The 22,002-nt window shown below is 51.5% G+C and overlaps 2 protein-coding genes across 3 annotated transcripts; one reads left to right on the top strand and one right to left on the bottom strand.

The window, feature by feature from the left end:
* The first annotated feature begins 9,143 nt into the window (after positions 1–9,143).
* SYS1 (SYS1 golgi trafficking protein) lies at positions 9,144–13,521 on the top strand. 2 transcript variants are annotated; one of them, XM_024128380.3, is made up of 4 exons: positions 9,144–9,300; positions 9,518–9,759; positions 11,070–11,137; positions 12,291–13,521. In XM_024128380.3, exons 2-4 carry the CDS (start codon positions 9,598–9,600, stop codon positions 12,529–12,531), a joined length of 471 nt encoding a protein of 156 aa, XP_023984148.1. In that variant the 5' UTR covers positions 9,144–9,300; positions 9,518–9,597; the 3' UTR covers positions 12,532–13,521. The 2 variants fall into 2 exon arrangements, with proteins under 2 accessions (XP_023984148.1, XP_028340831.1); XM_028485030.2 differs by having other exon boundaries at positions 9,146–9,300; positions 9,652–9,759.
* A 3,921-nt stretch (positions 13,522–17,442) lies between these two features.
* TP53TG5 (TP53 target 5) lies at positions 17,443–21,976 on the bottom strand. Its single transcript, XM_055082812.1, has 4 exons — positions 21,858–21,976; positions 21,527–21,657; positions 19,890–20,033; positions 17,443–19,685 (listed from the first exon to the last, which is right to left on the bottom strand). The coding sequence occupies exons 1-4, from the start codon at positions 21,930–21,932 to the stop codon at positions 19,328–19,330; spliced, it is 708 nt and encodes a 235-aa protein (XP_054938787.1). The 5' UTR covers positions 21,933–21,976; the 3' UTR covers positions 17,443–19,327.
* Between the last annotated feature and the right edge of the window lie 26 nt (positions 21,977–22,002).

Here is a 22,002-nt window from a genome sequence, read left to right as displayed (position 1 = left end):
TCTCTCCTCAGCTCCAGATAATGACAACCTGGGGTTTCCAGAGGCTGTGGAATGTCCAGCTGCTGCCTTGCATAACCACAGAAACTGGGAACACTGGGCTCAGAAGGATTCTCCCAGTCCATTCAATCCAACAGCACTCCCATTGTGAGACAGGCAAACCAAGGCCCACACAGTGAGTCAGCATCCACAAGGTATTTTAAAGAATTCTCAAAACAGCCCTCCCCTCTTTCGGTCACTCTTTTTCCTTGCTTTGCTTTACTTTTTTTGTCATAACCCTTCTCTTACCTGACATCATATATTGATCCTTTTTCTTGTTTATCATCCACTTCAACTCCAGACATAAGCGTCACAAGAGCAGGGATATGGTCTTGTCCACGGAGAGATCCCTAGCACCTTGCCCAAGATCTGGCACAAGTGGATATTCGGTGACTCTTTGCTCTTTACTATGTGGATAAATGGATAAATGCCATTTGAATGTTTTTCCATAGGGGCTCAGACATAGAAATTCACTCATTTGGTCATTTATGTAATAAACTTTTTTTTCTTTTTTTTGGCTGCGTTGGGTCTTCGTTGCTGCGTGCAGGCTTTCTCTAGTTGTGGCGAGCGGGGGCTATTCTTCGCTGTGGTGCGTGGCCTTCTCATTGAGGTGGCTTCTCCTGTTGTGGAGCACGGGCTCTAGGCGCGTAGGCTTCAGTAGTTGTGGCACGCGGGCTTAGCTGCTCCGTGGCGTGTGGGATCTTCCCGGACCAGGGCTCGAACCCATATCCCCTGCCTTGGCAGGCGGATTCTTAACCACTGCGCCACCAGGGAAGTCCTGTAATAAACATTTGATGAACATCTTCTATGTGAGAGGCCTTCTGAAAAACCATGGTGGATGAGACCCCATCCCTGCTCTTAAGCAGCTCCCTGATTAGTGAACAGTAGCTACCAGGGGCCAAGAACATACTATCTGCCAAGCTCAGGGCTGGCAACTTTATATGCATCTTCTCCGTGTTAGTGCAATGCTTCCAAGTGCAGGGAGCAATGTCTCACTCAGGACTCCTTAAGAAAAAAGGGCTTGGGGGTTATTAGAGGGATATAGGGGGGCCAAAGACTGAAACTGAAAGGAAGATATCAATAGCTGAGGTGATTCCAGGGGCTGGCAGACTTATCTTCAGCTCTTGAAGCCTGCCTGATCTTTATTTGAGGGTATCTCCTCTTCCTGGATGTGTGCCTCTGTCTCTTTTACTGACTTACTGGCTCTCTATTCTAGTCTGAATTTGGGGGACAGCCAGTCTGATTGGCTTGGCCAGTAGCCTTCATTGTCTCCTAGAGTGAGAGCTTTCAGGTCAGACCACTTCTTGGATTACTAGTGGGTCTAGAGGGTGAACATCATCTAGCTTCTAACATATCCTGAACAGAGGGTTTGTTTAGTTAAAAGGGAAGGTTGAACATCATCCTCACTCTGACCCTTTAAAGTAGTATTACTTCTATTTTACAGATGAGAAAACAAGCTCAGAGAGGAGAAATGACAACAAAGCTGTACCAAAGCTGCCCTGGCTGACCTACAAACCCACCATTGAGAAATACATGCTGATTGCCCCTGAGATTTGGGGGTTGTTTGTTATGCAGCAACAGCTGACTAATACGGGATTGAAGTCAGGTTTCATTGATTCTGCCTCACTGTGTTGTCCCACTGAGTTCGCAGCTCTCATTCCTGTTCTCCCCGCAAAAACATCTTTGAAGTATACTGTCCCCAAGGGAGCAGAGAGGAAGTTGAGAGATTGGTCCCTGAGAACCTCCTGCATACTGCTTCCCCTGCAGTCCCCTACTCTGACAGCTAGAGAAAGGCACAGATATTAATACTTCCAACCATTCACAGAGTGCTATGTAGTTCTTCAAAGAGATTTCATCTAGGTTATTGCATCTATACACCCCAAACAGTCCTAGAGGGTAGCCAGGGCTGGTGTTACTTATACCCATTTAAAAATGAAAGCTCGGAGAGATGAAGTGAGTTTCCCAGGTTACAAAGCTTTTCTTCAAAGAGATTTCATCTAGGTTATTGCATCTATACACCCCAAACAGTCCTAGAGGGTAGCCAGGGCTGGTGTTACTATACCCATTTAAAAATGAAAGCTCGGAGAGATGAAGTGAGTTTCCCAGGTTACGAAGCTTTCATCTAAACCCAGATCCCTTGGTTTCTAGCCCCGGGCTCTTTCCACAACACCCTATTGCTTCTGAGTCCTTGATAGAGAGCATCCTCTGAGCACTTAGATGTGGTTGGCTTAGTGCCATGTGATTCACACCCGGCAGCACCAAGGGCTGGAGTGCAGCGCACAGAGCAGGGCACTTCCATCCTCAGCCCATCACCTCCCTTCACCAATCATTCAGCTCAACTTTTCATTTTCTCCCATCTTTCCTCGTTCCCATGAGGTCTTTTTCCCCAGCCTCTAGCCACATCTGGTCAAGGCAGAGATAGCACAATTATTTTCTAGATGCCACAGCAATCAGAATCTGCTCTTTGCAAACAGCAAAAGCTATTGGTGCAACAGAAGGTAACAGGGCAGGGAGGTAAAGAACCTCGGTGGAAGCCTGGCTTGGCCGTTTGATTTATCACATGGGCGATTTACATCCCACGTCTCCAGTCTGTTTTCTCCTTTAATAAACGAGAATCATTGTGTGATGACATAGGGACTGGTATAAATGTGCTGACACATCCTTGTCCTGGCTAACTCCACTCATCTTTCAGGGCTACTCCTTTCATACTACTTCCTCAGACAGACCTTCCCCTGAGGCCAAATTACGTTCCTGCCCAAATTCTTTTACATGGCTTCTTTTATCACATTCACTGCAATTTATCTTTATTCAATTATTTCTTGATTTTCCTGCTTTATTGTGTATCTCTCCCGCTAGATCAGAAGATCCCTGAAGGGAGGAACTCTGTCTGTTTTGGATACCCATAGGCTAACACAGTGCTTGCTACATAGTAAGCACTCAGTACATATTTGTGGGGACTTCCCTGGCGGTCCAGTGGTTAGGACTCCACGCTTCCACTGCAGGGGGACTGGGTTTGATCCCTGGTCAGCAAACTAAGATCCCGCAAGCTGTGTGGCACGGCCCACCCCCCAGTTTTTTTATTAAAAAAATAATAAATAAATAAATTTTTGTGAATGAGTGAATCTGCCCCTCTCTTCCCATCCCTCCCACCTACCCCCATCCAGCCACCCCACTCACCTCCCAGGGGTGTTGTAAGTTGAAAATAAACTGTAAGCTGTCAATTCTTGGCCAAGGGTGATGGTGTAACCTCCGTTCCTCCCTCTGTTCACTCAGACCCTGCCACACTGGCCTCCTTGCTCTCCCGTGAATATGCCAATCTCATTCCTGCCTGAGGGCTTTGCACTTGAGTTCCCTCTATCTGGAATATTCTCCCCAGATATCCAGTTGGTTTCATCCTTTGCTTCAGTCAGATCTCTGCTTAAATGCCACCTCTTCCGGGAAGGCTTTGCTGACTGCTATTTCTGAAGTGACAGCTCTCACCCTCCATCCTCTACTGCCTCTGTCCCCTGACCCCCACTTTTTTTTTTTTTTTTTTTTTTTTTCGGTACGCGGGCCTCCCTCTGTTGTGGCCTCTCCCGTTGCGGAGCACAGGCTCCGGACGCGCAGGCTCAGCGGCCAAGGCTCACGGGCCCAGCTGCTCCGCGGCATGTGGGATCTTCCCGGACCGGGGCACGAACCCGTGTCCCCTGCATCGGCAGGCGGACTCTCAACCACTGCGCCACCAGGGAAGACCCGGAAGCTCCCCCCGCCGACCCCCATTTTTGTTCATAGTGCTTCTCACTGCTTGATGTTCCATTTTACATTGTTGGTTGACTTGTTTATTGTCTCTCTCCTCCATGAGAAAATAAATTCTACGAGGGCAGAGATTTTCTCTTTATTCTTTTTTGGCTGCGCTGCACAGCTTGCGAGATCTTAGTTCCCCAACCAGGGAATGAACACATGCCCTCAGCAGTGAAATGGCAGAGTCCTAACTGCTGGACTGCCAGGGAATTCCCCATTTTATTCATTTCTATCTGTATACTCAGACCGGTTCTTGGCACATAGTAAATGCTGAATGAATATTTATTAAATGAATGATTGAATGACTGACTGAGTAAATGAAGACGAAAAGGAAAGTGAAGAAAACATCTTTTTTTCTTAAAATAAAGCCCTGAATCCTTCAATGTCAGAGTAAGGAGCAATTTCTAGGGAGGGGCAGAGAGTATAGTACACGGCGGGGTCAGAAAACCTGAAGGGCTGGGGTAACTGTTTCAGAAAATCTCACTTCTCTCCAGGGTGTCTTTGGCCTGGGTAACCAATCCCTGGAAAAGAGTTCTTGATTCAAGAGAAACAACACCCTCTGCTCGGAGGCCCAGCCACCCACTGGAATGCTCGGCATCGTCCATCCTCCACAGAGAGGTGATTTGTAGAAACCACTGACCACTGAGCACAGAACACAGAAAACCAGTTCCTCGACCCCCTCTGGTGTAAAGAAGTGGGAGGCTGGAGTGGAAAGATTAAAGCTCCAGAGGCTTCTTAACTCTGATCATTCCAACTGACAAGACCAACCACACCTCAGCTGTGTACTGAGCTGAGTCACTTCTTTCTCTGAGCCTCAGTTTCTTCATCTGTAAAATGGGGAAAATGTATATACCCACCTGCCCAGGGCTGTTGGGATGATAAGATCATGTAGTTGAAAGCTCTATGTAAACTGTAAACTCCAGTGCACTTTCTATCGTGCACTGGGAACAGGTATGTGTGGAGTCAGGCTGACCTGGGTTGGAGTTCAAGCTCTACCACTCACTGGCAGTGTGGTCTTGGGTGAACTGTCCTTTTCCACAGCCTCAGCCTCTTCATCTGTTAAGTAGCACCATTCGTTGTACCTACAATTCACAGGCTCGTTTTGGAAATTAAATAAAGATTAAATGGCGACTTCCCTGGCGGTCCAGTGGTTAAGACGCCGGCTCCCAATGCAGGGGGCATGGGTTCCACCCCGGTCGGGCTGCGCAGCGTGGCCAAAAAAAAAAAAAGAAAACATTCAATGAGATAATATGTGTCTGGCACACAGTAGGTGCTCAGCAAATATCTTTCCCCAGAAACAGAGGCACATGCAGCCCTTAAAACAGTGGAGGTAACAAAGGGTTCTCAGTCCAGAGGAAAAAACAAGCAGGCAATGAATGAACTCTCTGGTTTCCCTTCTAAGAGAGTGACTCACTGGCCAGAGCCCAGGATGATCACCCATGCAGAGGACAGGCAGCCAAACGCTAGCCTCCCACGTGGAGTTTCCAAAAAATGTAAGCACAGAGTTGCATAACCTGAGACATGTGACTCCCTTAAGTGTTTTCCTGCATACCTTCCCTGAAAAAGATCACGGAGCAGAGGCTGTAGGGCAGCCTTGGGGAGGAAGAAGGGAGAAGTGGCTGGGGTCGGGGCGGGGGGGGGTCGGGGGTTTGAGAACTCAGGGGTGGGATGGGATTAGGAAGAGAAGGTACCACATTTACTGAGCTCCTATTATGTGCCAGGTAATAGGAGCTCACTCTGTCTGTTATCTACTTAGATCTTTGCCATAAATCTGAGAGAACAGCTATTAGTACTCCCACGTTCCAAGGGAAGAAATAATAACAGTAATAACAGTAATTAATATTGCTAATGTTTACATAACGCTGACTACATATCCGGCAGTGGGACACTGCCTGACACACATTTGATTCTCAGGAAAGCCCAGGACATGGGTAATATTCTGACCCCCATTTCACAGAGGAGGAAACTGAGACTCAGAGAGATAAAGTAACTTCCCTAAGGTCACCCAGTAAGACAGTAGTAGAGCCAGTGTTCAAAGACAAGAAGGCTTCCAAAGTCCATAGACCTCTAAGAGGGCATTTCCCAAGGGATTTATGGGGGTGGATTTAGAAAGTGACCCCAGCAGGAGTTGTCTTTACGTGCGCACAGTGGGAGCCCAGTGTGAGAGTGACGTCAATGACCAAGTGACCAGAGGCAGTCTCTTCCTCTGCGCCCAGAGGACAGTTTGTCCCAGCTTGTGGCTTTTTGTCATTCTGCCTCTGACCCAAAGTTTAAAATTTCATTCATAAGTTTGAAAACTACAAACTTGGCAGCGTGGGAAAGGCCCTTGGAGATCAGCTATTTTAGTCCAACCCACTCATATTACTGGCAGGGGAAGAAAACCCTGAGGCCCAAAGAGAGCCCTGGACATGGCAAGGTCACAGCACAATTTTCTGTTAGCGGGAGAGTTAGTTTGAGGTCAATTACAGATCATCTTGTTCTGTAATTATCAAATGTGGATGTACCTCTGAATCACTTGGGGAGCTCTTTACAGATTTCTGTACTCTGCTTCTGGAGATTCAGACTTTGGTTTGCAGCAAGGCTTGGGAATCTGACTGTATATGTTCCTCAGGTGACTCAGATGGCTCAGGGCCATGCACTGCATTTGGAAGTTGGAGTCCAACAAACCTCTTTGATTTTATAGTTTGGGATACTAAGATCCAGCGTGGGACTTGCCCAAGGTCACATGGCAAGTCGGCGGGGCCCTAGCACAGGCTTTGTGGTCTGAACCCAAAGCTCATTTTCCTTTTCCAGGCCACCTGTAGTCAAATTCTCAAAATGGGTCACGAAGACTGGCCAAGAGTATTACCATGGTTTTCCCCAGCTTAGTTTCCTTCTCGTAGCCAAATTAAGACTTGGGACACTGCCCATTTCCGGGTCTTGGAAAGGTAGGAATTCAAGAGCTGAAATTCTACAGGGAAAAGGAAACTGCTGTCTGGCAGGCCCATGGGGGTTTCCCAAAGGCGAGCTCCAGGATCCAGGGATGACTCAGACACCAGCTATCCACCAACCCCAATGCCTCAGGGCTACCTGCATTTTCTATTTCAGGAGAAAGGGGAGGGAACGCCTTCCTTCTGTGGGAGGAGATGGGGTGGAGAAGGCCCAGATGTGACTTGAGCGGGCCCAACTCAGGAAGAGACACACCATCTAGCACCTGGAAGAAAGAGGAAGCTGCCTGCCGAAACTAAGTTGAACCTCTCAAGCACTTTTCCTGAGCCTCTCTTCCAACCTCTCCTTAATCCCTCACCCTGAACCACTTAAGCCTAGGGATTCACTGCTCCTTTCCCCCTTCCCACTATCCCACACATATTTCACTGTCTTCTTCCTTTCTTTCTTTTTTCTTTTTTAAAATTCTGGAATGGTATCTTGGTGTTTGGAGTCAGGTGTCCTGGGTTTGAATCCCAGCTCAGCTTCCTATGAGCTCTCTGACCTAGGTAGAGTCACGCCCCACTCTCAGAGCCTCAGTTTCCTCACCTCTAAAGTGGGGGATAATATCTATCTTCTCTGATGATGATGATGATTTTGGCTGTTGTGGGATCTTAGTTCCCTGACCAGGGATCGAACCCAGGGCCTCGGCAGTGAAAGTGCAGAGTCCTAACCATTGGACTGCCAGGGAGTTCCCATACCTTCTCTGATTATGAGGATGAAACAAGATCACCTAGATACTTAATAAACAGAAGATGTTTTCTCAGAAGCACTAGATCATGTGAGTCATTAATACACCAGAGAGATTTGGTGAGCTGAAATGAGGTGCCTAAAAGAACAGTTGAACTGGAAATCACCTCAGAAATCTTTGAGCCTTAATGACTTCCAAGCTGGAGTCCAAGTGAACTGTTTACAATATTTCCAAACGATAAGGGAAATCACACACTTACTCTTGATAGCGTCTCAAGTTTCTTTACCTTTGTCTGGAATTGTAACAACTCAAGGTGATAACATGGTTAACACATGCTGTTCAGAAGTTCTGATTGGCAAGTTACATGGGTCTTTGATAAGCTTTTTTTAATGGGAAAATAATTAGTGGAGGGTAGATTACATGATGGAAAACATTAATCTTGTCTAACTCCTCATTTCATAAACAGGGAAGCTGAGGTTTAAAGAAGAAAGTGCCTTGCTAATCACACAGCTAGTAGAGCAGGCTAGAAAACCTGGACTCTTCCTGGAACCAGTTACTTCCCTTCTTTCCATTCCGGAGAAGGGGAACCTAGGATCAAGGAAATCGATGGGTTTTGGTCGGCTGAGGCAGGAGTGAAATGACTCATCAATTTGCTGTTGCCCTTTCTCTATTCTTGACTCACTCAGCACGTATTTACTGACTGTCCACACTATTTCGACTCAGAAGAGAAGGCAGAGAGAAACAGCTATGGCGGCAGGCAGCAGCGGGATCTGCTTCCAGGTATGACTTCAGAACCTGGGCTTCCCCCCCCACCCCAATTTAAAATATATAGATATATAAATATAAATATAAATGGATATCCACATTATAAAACACCCACTACTCTGCCTTCTAATACAGTTAGGTTGTGTCTGAGGGCAGGGGCTGTCTCATTCGAACGTGTGCAAATCTACTTCCAGGTATGACTTCAGAACCTGGGCTTCCCCCCCCCCCCAATTTAAATATATATAGATATATAAATATAAATATAAATGGATATCCACATTATAAAACACCCACTACTCTGCCTTCTAATACAGTTAGGTTGTGTCTGAGGGCAGGGGCTGTCTCATTCGAACGTGTGCAAATTTTCCTGGCACTCAGTAGGGCACGAAATCAGTGCTGTGGTATTGGAAACACCTGAACTCTAATTCTGACTGCCACTAATTCTATGTCTTTGAGACAGTATATTCCTTTCCTTCTCTGGCCCTTAGTTTTACCATTTGTAACCCGGAAACAGTGGCAAAATCATGTGTGGAATTGCTGGCAAGTTCATTTCAAGTTATCCCAGGATTTAACTAGGAGAGAGAAAACGTTGGGAATCTAGGCTGAAAACAAAGTCGACGTTATCACCTCGTTAATTCCCAAACATCTCTCCCTCTCCCTTGACCACTCCTCTATCTTCTACCCTAGCCGTCCTCCTTTTCTTCAAGGTGTCCCTCTAGAGGGCACGCTAGCTCTACCGTTCTGGTGCCCCACTTCCGTTCGCCTTCATTCTTTCTTGTGCGCATGTGCGTACTTCGCTTCCGGGCTTCCCTACCCTCATTTAGGTGGCTCAGCCGAAGACTGCACCCGCTACGCCTGCGCAACATCAGCCCCGCCCCTCCACCGCTGTCCCCGGAAACGCTTCCTTCCTACGCAGCCGCTACCGGCTCAGCAGCAGCTGGAGCTTTGCCTCTCTAGGCCGGTAGGGCCTCTCCTCCATGGTTCTGCCTGTCAGCACTGTTTCGGGGGCCAGTCGGTGAGGCTGGGCCGCGCTCGGAAGCTTCGATCCTCGAGTCCGTCACCCGGTGAGTGAACCCCACAGGAGCTCGAGTACGAGCGGGGCCCGAGCAGCTGCTGAAACGGGCAGGATTTCCCCTCACTCCGGGAATGGGTCTGTCCGCCCCTGCCTCCCCCCCACTCCCGGAATGGGCTCGCCCCCTCGGTCCCAGTCCCTCCTCCCGGACGGGGCGACGTTGCCATGGTGTCGGCCGGCGGGCTGAGGCCCGGCGTGTGTCCTCTCAGGTGCCGGGGCGGCCCGGGGCCCATGGCGCGGCGGTGGCGCTGACCCAGGCCCGGGCGGCGGCCGGGCCCCGCGGGCCGGCATGGCGGGCCAGTTCCGCAGCTACGTGTGGGACCCGTTGCTGATCCTGTCGCAGATCGTCCTCATGCAGACCGTGTATTACGGCTCGCTGGGCCTGTGGCTGGCGCTGGTGGACGGGCTGGTGCGCAGCAGCCCCTCGCTGGACCAGATGTTCGACGCCGAGGTATGGTCCCCGGGCCGGCGCGGGCGGCGTCTCGGCCTCACCGGGTGGTCTGACACTACTGGGCTCTAGACCTGGCTGGGCCACCTTCTCGCTTTGCGGCCCTGGGAAAGGGATATCACCTTTCCGAGCCTCGGCTGCCCTATCCATAAAATGGAATGACAGGGAGGCAGATTAGTGCAAAGGAAGGGGCCTGCGTTCCAGGCAACCTGATACATCTCCTTTATGACACTGAAAAAGTGACTTCACTTCTCTGAGCCCCAGATTCTCGGGTGCCAAATTGGGGACGGGGGGATGGATAAAAGAGCATTCACGGACTATAATGGGAACTTCCTGGACTTTAGAGTCAGGTCTCTAAGTTCCATGTACTAGCTGTGTGACCTGGGGCGAGTGTTGTCATCTCTCTGAACCTCAGTTTTCCTGTCTGCAAAATCATGAGACCGCTGGCGTAGAGGTCGTGGACTGCAGTACAAAGACCCTGGCTTTGGATTCAGAAATGCTTAGTGTTCAATGTAGGCTGAAACATACCAGCTGTGGGATTTTGGGCAAGTTGCTTTATCTTTCTGAGCCGGTTTCCTCTTCTGGAATAGAATAATCCTCAGCAAAACGTTATGAGGGCCAGAGGGGCCTAGGAGTAAGAAAGTGCCTTATAAGGTGTAATGGGAGGGTGGAGAGGTGTTTTGCTTCAGAGAGGCAGCTGTGGTATATGGTAATAAGCACAGTTCTTGGAGCCAGGAGATCTGGGATGGAATCTTTCCTCTTGCTGCTTATTCTCTATGTAGCCCTTGGGCAAGTTATTATCCCAAAAGAGGTAACAATAACAACAATAACAGCTTTATGAGGTTGTTGTGAGGATAATATGAGATAATGAATGTCAAGGCCTTTGAAAGCTGAAAGTGTGCAGATGTTTGGTATTGGATAGTACCGTATGGACAGTGGTGGAGGTCACTCACCCACCAGGTGCCTCGTAGTACCTTCTCAGGAGCCTTGCTGAACCCCGTTGTAACTCTTTTGCTGTTTATTTACCCTGTCACTTTGGGCAAGTGACTTAACTTCTTTGAATTTTTATTCTTCCTTTGTAAAATGAGGATAATGATCCCTTCCCGGCTGCTGTGAGGGGTCCAATGAGATACAGTGGTGGATGTCTGTAAAAGCAACTTGGTGGAAGTAGGCTGCCATACAGATGAAGAGGCCTATTGGCTTCTGTGGTCCTGGAATGATGTTTGTTCCTGAGTGGGGCTGCTGGGGTCCTGGAGCCTGGGGCTCTGCCAGGTCACTTCTCCAGCATATTTCCATCTGTGATTCCCCCTCAGATCCTGGGCTTTTCCACCCCTCCAGGCCGGCTCTCCATGATGTCCTTCGTCCTCAACGCCCTCACCTGGTGAGTATCACCAGTTTTGCTATCCAGCTTTTGGGGTCTTAGCACTGGAACTAACTTCCTAAATTCGGACATGAAACAGGCTGGCACTTGTTCCTGGGCAGTGTTGGACTAAAATGGGTGGCAGAGGCCAGTTCTGGGACTGGCTCCACTCTAGGGTTTCTTTGATCGCTGTTTTGACTTAGCTGGAAAGCTCTTATGTCACTCTGTGCATGCTGCCTTGGGACAGCTTTCATCTCAGATCACTTCCCTGATGTGGAATCAGATGAGGAAAGGATTGGACTGGGAGTCAGTCTATTCTTGGCCCATGTGCCATTGGCCAAGTTCCTTCCCTTCTCTCTAGGCCTTGGGTCCTCATCTGTACCCTGAGGGCTTTGACTGAGAGGTGGTTTAGGGAAGTGATTAAGAGCTTAGGCTCTGGAAGCCGACTCACTTGGCTCTGACTCTCAGCTTTACCACTAGTCTAGTGACTGGACAAGTTAACCTGTCTAAGCCCCCAGTTTCCTCATCAGTAAAATCAGGCTAATGATTATTACCCACCTCATAGTGGTAAGGGTTACATGAGTTAATTCACAGGAGGTACTTGGAACGATGCCTTTCACATTACTGTGCTTGACCTTACACTGGAGGTTGAAAACTGGTGGGGTGACTTTGACCTGAATTTGGCTCCCAGACGTGTTCTGTTTGGCTTACACAATTGTCAACCCATGCAGGGTGTTTAAGACTTTTTTCACTTAGTTGAAAATCAGGATATTTTATGTTAAAAATACAGATTTCTGGCTTCTCTTAAAAAATGGGATGATCGATTGATTCCAGGCCAGCATTCTAGCATGGTGACTTGCCTAGCCGCAGGCCCCACTTTAGATGAAACATGTATGCTTCATGCTGCCACAGTCCCCACCAATCTCTGGGATCCCTTTGAGTGGCAGCTGCATTGATCATCGAGCTCGTACTTTTTCCTTCTCCCCAGCCTGATCCACTCTCAGCATTACCTGCCAGGTTCCTCTGGGCATCTGATAATGTAACCCCTGCCTCCCGCTTCTCTCGCTTGCTTCTGACCACTATGCTGTCATCCTAATTGTCCCTGCTCCCCCACATAACCTAATCTAAGGCCAGGACAACCCAGTGACAACTCACTGCTGTCCTCTCCCCACAGTGCCCTGGGCTTGCTGTACTTCATCCGGCGAGGGAAGCAGTGTCTGGATTTCACTGTCACTGTCCATTTCTTTCACCTCCTGGGCTGCTGGTTCTACAGCTCCCGTTTCCCCTCGGCGCTGACCTGGTGGCTGGTCCAGGCCGTGTGCATTGCACTCATGGCCGTCATCGGGGAGTACCTGTGCATGCGGTCGGAGCTCAAGGAGATCCCCCTCAACTCAGCCCCGAAGTCCAGTGTCTAGAGTCGGGTCCTTTGGACACCCAGCTGGGCACTTGACACCTTGGGCTGCTCCGACTGTCCAGATGAGGTCCAGCCCAGGCCTGAGAGGAACCCGGGAAATGTGAAGTCTCTGTTGGTGTGGGAGAGAGAGTGAGGCCCCGTCAAGAAGGCAGGTAGCAGGCAGGATCACAGCTGCAGGTACGGCCTCTGTCCACTGAAGCCTTGGTATCTGGGAGGTCGGCACGGGGGACCTCTTTCGGGGTAGTAACAGAATCAGAACCATGTCGCTCTTGAGCCACCATACCTGTCACCAGCCTGTTATTTTGAAAAGGAAAAAAAAAAATAATCAAGGATATCCGATCACAGGGAACCACCCTCCTAGCCGCCTATCTTACCTCCCTGGGACAGCTGCGAGTTTTGCCATGCTGCTGAACTGCAGCTGTTCCGTTTGGGGCAACACTTGGTTTCTGGATCCAGAGCCACAGAGAGAGGTGTAGGCGCAAAGTAGCCGGCTGCTGTCAGGGAGAGGACCGCAGGCGGAGGCTTCAAGCAGAAAGAAAACGCACAGCCTGTGTCCTGCTGCACACGTGTGTGTACGCCAGTGAACCCGTGACTGACTTTCTTCCGGTTCTCTCTACTGGGTCTCCACCCTGCTGCCAGCTTTCAGCATAGCAGGCCGTAGGACCCAGAGAAGAATCTTAGCGTCGCTCCCCATCTCACCCTCGAACTAGAGTCACTGCCTGTTCTCCAGGAATGACCAGGCGCCCCAGCTCCCACTGGATCTCCGTTCTGGCAGTAGTTCCCTTTTCCTGCCTTGTTGGGGATGACACAGTGGGAAGGGTACAGTGGGCGCCCAGACACAGGACGCCCAGCCTTCCAGCTTGAGGTGCACTTGATAGTGCCGAGGGAGATAGGAATTTGCTACTAAGATTTTTCTTTGGGGGTGGAGTGTCCTCTGTGAGGGGCTTACAGCTGCCCTTCCTGTGTACGTAAATACAGTATTTTCCACGGTTCTGCCTGTGCTTATTTTGTAATGCTGTGCTCGGGACTGGGAGAGATCAGCATAGCCAAACATTCTTTAGAGCCGGGAGCTGTAAAGAATGATTAGGCCACCTTCTTTTTTTCCTGAACCCGAGTATTCCTCCAGCTGGTTAGAACACTAAGTGCCGGGGACACCTGTGTCCCACCCCCGCCTGCAGCCTTCTCCGCCACGCCTTGGGTGAACTGCCATGACTCTCAGGGTACCTTTCCCATTTGCCAGTGACTTCTGAACGTGCCCAGTGGAATGCACTGGTCTAGACCCACTTCTGCCTGGAAACCATTGCTGCTCCCCTTTGGGTCCTCCAGAGCCTGCCTGAGAGAGCCGTCAGTGTTGAGCTTTCAGTGTTAGGGCTACACAGCTGGGGAATTTTGCCATCTCCCCAGGAAGCCTTTCTAGCCTCCTGGCTCCTAGCCCTGCAGAATAGGAAGTTGAGGCCGACAGGGTGAAGGTTTAGGAGTGAACATGCCCGGGCAAGAGGCTGGGAAAATGCTCGGGCGAGGCACCTCAGTAACTCGGCACTCTAGCCAAGCTGGGAGGAAGCAGGTTGTTAATGGGATTCTAATCCCGGCTGCGGGGTCCAGGAGGTATGACCAGCTGAAACGGCTTCCCCTGGGCGGGTGGATTTCCCCCCAGACACCCCAGACTCTAAAGGCAGGTGACTGACTTTATTTTGAGGAAAGCCTCAGAGCGCTCGCACCATGTGGCTGCGCCTCCCGTGGCCAGCTCTGGTGGCGGCAGCTCCAGCGCACCTCTCTGCGAGTTTCCCACAAAGGCTGATGCTGTCCTTCTACACACCTTCGATGACAGATCATCTCTGCCCCTTGAGTGTCAGTTGGATTTATGAAAACTGCCAAAGGTCAGGGAAGCCAAGGTGGGGTTTTTTTTGTTTTTGAATGATATCATGACTAAGCTGAATGACAGTTGGGGGTCAGAAATATGTGAGTTTCCTGAGATTTTTATGAATTCTAAAGTGACAAAGCAGTGTCTAGAGGCAAGTTCCAGAGAGGGCTGGGCAATGGAAGTAATAAATAACATCCATTGAGCGCTTCATAAAGAGATGTCCAGCGGTAGGCTAAGTGCTTTACATCTCGTTGCTCGCTTAATCCTCACAACGACCCTCTGAAGTAGGAAACAGCATCATCTGTATCTTACAGATGAGGAAACTGTAAGGAACTTGCCCAAGCTTACATGTTGGGAGCTGGCAGAGCCAGGATTTGGGTTCCGGTAGTGACATTAATAAACTCGTTCTGAAGAGGTTGATAGTTAAAGATGTTTAAGTTCTTAGTGGTTAAACAACCTGCACCTTATAATCATACTTTCTCATCCTACTGTATTGTTTTAAATACTAAGGACGTGAAAAGCTTTATAAATATTACTTGCCTTCCAAGAAAAACTGATAGGCAGTACATTAAATATGGCCACCGATCTCCAAGTGAACATAGGAATGTTGGAAATATTTTTATTTCCAAAGGATAAAGGAAAGTACCTAGATCAGAAAGTTACCTCCACCCTACCACTGAGTTGGTGTAGCTCTTGACTTTCTAGGGGTCTGACGTCTAGACCCCCCCCCCCGCCCCGCCCCATCCCATCCACTACGATTTGGAGAGACAAGTGGAGACTAGTGCATAGCTGGTGCTCAGAATAGTTTATAACCCGCAAGAAGGATGGGAAAGGAGAAAGGGATGTCTAGCTCAGAGGGTGCCTCTAACCCCTACCTAGTTCTAGGCAGGCCTGTCCAGATCAGAGCCAAATGGGGGCCAGAATGGCAGCCAGCAGGCACCAGTGAGGCGGGAAGCTCCAGGTCCCCGTGAGTCTTCTGTGAGGCACAGCTCAAACAGGTTAGGTTCCCCTGGAAGCAGGGTCTTAGACTCTCTTCAGCAACTCCCAGATCAGGGTAGTTTCCTTCTCGCAGTGGCCGGGGGCAGTCAGCCTGTAGCCCAGGGACTACAGCCTCAGGGGCAGGGGCAGGAGAGGCCAGTTCTGGGCACAAGAGAGGTTCTTTGTGGAGAGGGGATTAAAAGCTACTGCGTGCTTGAGGTTTTCTGTAGGAAAGTAGCAAAGGATGGTGGAAAAACATGGGAGTAGAGGGAGCTGAGAGTTTTAATCCCTGACCTGCCTACCTGGCCAAGCCAGGGAGAATTCTAGGGGCCCAATGTTAGAAGGCTTTAGAGAGCTGCAATGGAGTGCAAGGTTAAGTCCTGGAGTCCCATTACCAGCCGTGAGACCTTGGATAAGCTACTTAACCTTCCCTGGGTTGAACTTCCCTGAGTTTTTGTGAGGATTCAGTGAGATGTCATAACGTAAAGCACTTAGTGCTGCGCCTGACGTATAAGAAAGTGATCCATGAATCTAAGCAGTTAGAATTATGGGGCCACTGCCCCCTTCCCATTTTACAGAGGAGATATCTTTCTTCAAAGGCTCAACTGTTAGGTGGGGGACAGGCTTGCCCATGACCTAGGTACAGCCACCAAGTATTGAGCTCCTATGTGCCATGCACTGTAAAGTGACTTATGTTTCTAACTTAATCCAATGAGATAGGCACCACCGTTTTCCCCATTTTGCAGACCATGAAACTGAGGCTTAGGAGTAAACAGCTTTCCCCAGCATCAAACAGCTGATAAGAAGCTAGGCCTGTCTGCCTCAGCAACCTCATCCCCATTCATATACCAATCATGTTTAAGTGGTACATGGCCCAGATTGGGAGAGGGGCAGTCTCCGGGATCCAGATGCTATTTTGTGAATGTGAACATAAGATTGGCCTTTTAAACAAGCAGCTAGTTCCCTAAAGGTGGGCAGTTAGACAGCTGCTCATAAGTGAGAAACAGGGCCAGTACTGGCTTTATTACAGCAAGGAGGCCTGGAAAAAAGGCGGAACGTTCAACGTCCCACAAACTGGTTTCAGCTACATCAAGCCTGATTTGCCCAAAGCCCTCTGGAATGGCTATTAGTATCCCTCTTTTAATAAACAGATGGAATAGGCTCCGAGAGGTCGTGTGACTTGTTAAAATTCAATCATTAAAAATTTTCCCCCAGTTAACTGTTGGGGAGCCATTTCTCCTGCGGTCTCTTATCCCTGAGATTATGGGTTGCAGCATCCTGCCCAAATCAGGATCTGACTGAGCCCTGAAGAGGGGCCTCAGGTTGAAGTGGTTAAACAATGGGAGAGTGGTAGTGGGGAGACCCTAGTTCTGGGATTATGGGAGGCAGGTTGCCTGAGCCTAAATGCCAGCAGGTGGAAGGGATGAGGCTGGAAGGAGTGCACTGCTGGGAGTCATTCACATGCATGAGGCCTGCATCCTTGCTTCCCCAGCGGCACCCTGGCCACGCTGGGTCCCAGCCTAGGCACACAGGCTTCTGTCTGCTCACTTGATGGCATTGCCCGTGGGCAGCTGGGGCCCAGCGCTGGCTCCCAATTGGGCAAAGCAGAAGTTGCCAATCTCGCCTAGGCTCAGGCCATTCGGGCCCCCACTTGGGGGCTCCCCGGGGAAGGTTCCCATGAAGACTGTGCAGGCCCCCCCCTCCCCCCCGCCACACACACACACGGTTTGGTTTTTTGTTTGGGAGCGCGCTGCCCTAATCTCCCGCTGATAGAGGACGCTGGACAGAAGTTTACTTGAAGGTTGATGGAACGGAAGGTGCTTGGGAGGAAAGATCGAATAGAAGGTTGATGTGATTGATGATGCCCAGCAAGGGAACCGAAATGGAGACTACCCAGGAAATGGGCTGGGTTGCAAGCTTAGCGGGAAGACAGCTTGAAGTGAAGGTTACGGGAGTGGAGGTTGCGCGGAGGGGGCGGGGCGGGGTGCTCGGGACGGGAGCGCCGCGCCTGGGTGGCCGCAGGTAGGGAGCGCGCTGCTGCGGGGGCGTTAGGTCGCCATTCGGAGGCTGAGCAGTGCGGTGCAGAGCGGTCCAGCGCCAGGCCCCGCTCAGGCTGTTCTCGCGGCCCGGTTTCCGCTGGCGGCCGCCTGGCGGATGCTCAGTCAGGGTGCTGAGCCCCAGTGGAGAGGACGGGTGCGAGCCGGCCGGTTTAGCGGGAGCCTTTCCCATCCTTCTCTCTCCCTCCCAATCTGAGGACCTCCATCAGTGCCCTGGCTCCCTGGGAGTGAGGGTGGAGGGCTCTGCGCCCCTCGATGGCTCTGCTGCTCTCCCGAGGGCGCCCGCTGCACACAGCCTGTCTCCAGGGGAATACGGAGGATCAGGATCACAGTCTTTGTCCAGAGAAAGCCTGGGCCCCCTCTGTTTTCCTCTCCCCAACTGCAGATTCAGGGCCCTGTGGCTCCTACCGACAGAGGGTGACCCCAACCGGACTTGGGGTTGGAGGGCGGACGCGCTGTGTCCCACGGGAGCAGTGGGACGAAGTACCAATGCCCCGTCTGGCTCGGTGCTCTCCGTGACCCAGGCGGGGCACATTTCACATTTCCGGCTGGCATTTATTGACACCCGGAGCCGTGATAATCAGGGCGCAGTGCACGTGCGTGACGGGCTGGATGCTGCGTTGCACCTTTCCCCCTTCGGGAAATGGAACGGGGAGCAGCCAGGAGACCTAGATTAGAGTTCTTGCTGTGCCACTAACCAGCGGCGTGAGCCTGCGCAAGCCCTTCGCTTCTCGGCGCCCCGGTGGTTTCCTCCTCTCCTTGGCCTGCAGCGCCATTGTGAGGCACCTGGCCCCCAGGAAGCGCACAACCAACGCCCCCCTTCTATGACTTCACGGAGAGCACCGCTCAGGAGGCCAGCTTGCAGAGGCGGGGGAGGGGAGCAGCCCGCTTGCTTCTTTGTTACGGCTTCTACACTGACCGTAGGGACCTGGGGATGGAGTGGAATTAACCTGAAGTCGTGATTCACACTCTCCCCACCTCCCCCACCTTACCTCCGTGGAGGACCTCTTTCCTCCATCCCTTCCAGACCCAGATAAAGAGGCAGAGCCAGCGACAGTATTCTTCAGCGCCATCTGGGAGATTTTATTTGTAGACTCGCGAATTTTCCCGCCCATCCCTCCCGTTCAGATGGTTGCGCGATCTCCGCCCTCTCCGCACACCTCTGGCTCCCATCCAAGGTCACACCTGCGAGCAGAGACCTCAGCGTCAGTTAGGAGCCAAGACCGCCCCCAGAGGGCGCTGGCGCCCAGGGAGAGGGCTCAGGGACCAGGGCGCGGCGGTGTCTGGCAGATTGGAGATGCCCGGTTTGCTGAAGGGGCAGCTTCCCATTCAGCTGGACCCCCCAGGCCCATCACCCCCTTCCTTTCTTGGGACCTCAGTGGAGGGGCTGGAGTAGTTCTACTTTTTCTTTTGCTAAGGACCTTTCGTTCAGAGTAGGTCTTATTTGAGGCACGAATAAATAAAACAAATGGAGAGTTTATCTAAGAGGGGATGAGATGCAGAAGAGCCTTACTTGACCACGCCCCCTCCCCTTAGCCCCACATTTGGAAATCCCTAAACTCACTTACTCAGACTTCTGTGAGATTCTGAGCCATAGCAGATGGCCCCTCCTGAGGCCTCCAGGCAGTGGATGACTCACCTCAGAGCCACACTTCCAGTGCCCTCCTTCCCCGGAGCCCCTACTTGGGTCCTGAGAGGACCCAGCCTGGCCACTGCCCCGCTGTGTGGACTTGGTCAATGGCTTCCGCCTCTCTGGGCTTCCCTCTCTGGGCATGAAGGTAGGGCCTCCCAGCACTGCCAGCCACAGCCCCCAAGACTCTGGATCCTAAGCCCTCTGACTCTGGGCCCAGCTCAGGGCCTGGCTTGGGGCTGTGTCTCACCCTAGCCTGGCAGTGGCATTGTCACACCTTGTATGGACGGACCATTGGCAGCTCAAGTGATGCCGAGCAGAGGCGGGTACAGCAGCGCTTGACCCAGCGCAGGGCGGATGATCTGCACATCACCCGGGGCCCTGGGAGGTGGACTCGTGTGGGCAGCCCCTCAAACCAGATCCACTGGTCTGCTGTGTCCAGCTGCTTCACGCCCTCCATGGGAGTTCTGTACTGGTGGGTCTTCAGGAAGATGACCCGGGGGTCCCCAGCGGGTGATTGCCTCTCCTGGGCTCCAGGGCCAGTGGGCAGGCCATGACCCTTTGACGTCACGGGAACCGCAGGCTCCAGCCGCTCCTCCTTGCACGGCACTGCTTGCCGTGCCGCGCGCCTCGCCCGCCCCATGGGAGTTCTGTACTGGTGGGTCTTCAGGAAGATGACCCGGGGGTCCCCAGCGGGTGATTGCCTCTCCTGGGCTCCAGGGCCAGTGGGCAGGCCATGACCCTTTGATGTCACGGGAACCGCAGGCTCCAGCCGCTCCTCCTTGCACGGCACTGCTTGCCGTGCCGGGCGCCTCGCCCGCCGTGCCGGGCGCCTCGCCCGCCGTGCCGCCTTGAGCCTTGACTGCTCCGACTCCCTCAGGGGCTCTAATTTCTTGGAGTCCAGTTTCTTCTTGGGACACCCAGCCTCCTGAAGATCTTTGTGATTTTGTTCTACTGTATCCCAGACGTCTTCGTGCCTGGCAGGGAGAGGAAAGGCAGTCAGCAGAGCAAGACCAAGGCCCTGGTCCTCCAGCTAGCCCCGAGACAGCTGTTCTACAGTCAGCTCAGGGAGCCTGTCAGGAAAGCTAGAGAGAGCCTGAAAAGAAGCTTCTCTACCACTCAGAGGTCTTGTTCCTGGGGGCAGGGGATGTGGTGATAAGTACCAGCAGAAGGGATGCGAGAGGTTGGAAAGGCCTGAGGCAATGGCTAGTAGTTAGGACACCTAGAAATATATATTGCCTGCATCGGCCACTAGGTTAGGGTTCTTCCTCTTTGGATTTCAATTGATGGAGTGGACTGGTGCAGTGTTTCGTCTTCTGTGTTTTTTTTTTTTCAAACTGTGTTCCAAGAAATCTTAGAAAGTATCTCAAATGACCACCCCCCACCCCTGGAGGGGCAGGGTGAGGGGCAGGATAGCTTCCCTCCAACGACACAGTTGGGGCTTGGGGACAGAAATCTGAAGAGAGGCTCTGCTGCTTTAAAAAGGGTTGGAAATCTCTGGGACTAGATGACCCTGACCCTTCTGGCTCAGTGTTTCCTGAGCCCCTGCATGGAGGAGGCCAACTCAGAGGGAGGAGCCAGAGGGGTGGAGTTAACTAGAGGTGTTAGGAGACTTTCCCCAGGGGTGTCTGTCGTAGACTGAGTCCCCTGCAATGTGGCAGCCCCCGTCCTAGCTGAGTGTGTGTGGAGAGAGAGAGGCCTCAGGCTCAGGATAATGACAATACTGAGGATAATAATGGCCACCGCTGATTAGGTGCCCACTGGGTGTCAGGCCCAGGACCCTCACAACAGTCCTGCAAAGCAGGAGGCAGGGAAGTGGCAGAGCGGCTTGGAGAGCACAGGCTTTGGAGACAAACTGGGGTTCAAGTTTGCTTCTGCCTCTTACCATCTGTGTGATTTGGGGCAAGAAAGGTAACCTGTCAGAGTCTTAGTTTCCTCATCTGTAAAACTGGGGTAATTCCGTCTACCTAATAAGATTTTTGAGAATAAACTAAGTGGGAAAATGCTTTGCATGGTACCTGGCACTTAGCAGGTGCCTCATGTCAGCTTTCTTGGCATCCTGATGTGAATTGTGAGGGAACTGAGCCTCTGCAGAATGACTAGTTTGCAGGTGAATCTCTGCGTGGTGTTGACTTGGGAGAGGCAGAGGGGTAGCCCCTCTTGCTCAGAGCACCAGGTGGTGGTCAGTCCCATGGCTGGATGATTATGACCAGGGTTATGACAACAGCTCTGATATCAGCTGGGAACGGCTTCAAATCCTAGCTCTGCCACTTACCAGTCCAGTTAATGGGACAAGTTACAACATCTCTTGAGCCTCAGCTCCTCATCGGTAAAACAGGGCTAATAAATAACTACCTTTCTCCCAGAGCCTAGTCAAAATGCAGGTTTCGAAATTCCTTAGCATAGTGCCTGTTTCTAGTAAAGGTGGCTATTGGGCCCATGATAGGGGCCATGGGCGGGCCATGCTCACCCAGAGGAGACCTCGAGGATCTTCGGAACTCTGAGCAGTGAATGCCAACACCTTTTGGCCAGGTTATGCAGTTCCTGGGTCCGAGGGTTCGAGCTCTTGAGCAGCTTCAAGAGCGACAAGTTTTTTAGCACCTGCCAGGGGCGAGGAGCCAGAAAAACTGAAGCTTCAGCTTTCCTGGGATAGCGTCCCACCCCACCACCAGGACTTTGGCTCAGCTCAGCTCAGGGCAGGGCCAGGTGACTCCTTCCAGGTCACTTGGCCTGGCAGCCAGGAGCAGCACTGCATGGGGGCTCAGGCTCTCCTAAGCAGACACCAAAATGGGGCACCTCACCGCTTTAAGTCGTTTCCGCTCAATTACTTTGCTGACAGGCTGCTGTATCTTGTCCTGTGGTTCCTTATCTTGCATCTGACAGAGAGATAGAGAGAGAGAGAGAGAGGGGGAGAGAGAGAGAGAGAGAGAGAGAGAGAGAGAGAGA

Source organism: Physeter macrocephalus, unplaced genomic scaffold (genome assembly GCF_002837175.3).
Source record: "Physeter macrocephalus isolate SW-GA unplaced genomic scaffold, ASM283717v5 random_293, whole genome shotgun sequence".
Taxonomy (NCBI): domain Eukaryota; kingdom Metazoa; phylum Chordata; class Mammalia; order Artiodactyla; family Physeteridae; genus Physeter; species Physeter macrocephalus.
This window is presented reverse-complemented; position numbering and strand designations above follow the sequence as displayed.

What these genes read in the sequence shown, in the direction of transcription:
- SYS1 (XM_024128380.3), top strand. Translation starts at nt 9,598, where the DNA reads ATGGCGGGCCAGTTCCGCAGCTACGTGTGGGACCCGTTGCTGATCCTG. An exon ending in ACCAGATGTTCGACGCCGAG is followed by an intron (nt 9,760 to 11,069) that starts GTATGGTCCCCG and finishes ATTCCCCCTCAG; the next exon opens with ATCCTGGGCTTTTCCACCCC. An exon ending in GTCCTCAACGCCCTCACCTG is followed by an intron (nt 11,138 to 12,290) that starts GTGAGTATCACC and finishes CTCTCCCCACAG; the next exon opens with TGCCCTGGGCTTGCTGTACT.
- TP53TG5 (XM_055082812.1), bottom strand. Translation starts at nt 21,932, where the DNA reads ATGCAAGATAAGGAACCACAGGACAAGATACAGCAGCCTGTCAGCAAA. An exon ending in ATCCTCGAGGTCTCCTCTGG is followed by an intron (nt 20,034 to 21,526) that starts GTGAGCATGGCC and finishes TCTCCCTGCCAG; the next exon opens with GCACGAAGACGTCTGGGATA. An exon ending in AAGGCGGCACGGCGGGCGAG is followed by an intron (nt 19,686 to 19,889) that starts GCGCCCGGCACG and finishes GGGGCGGGCGAG; the next exon opens with GCGCGCGGCACGGCAAGCAG.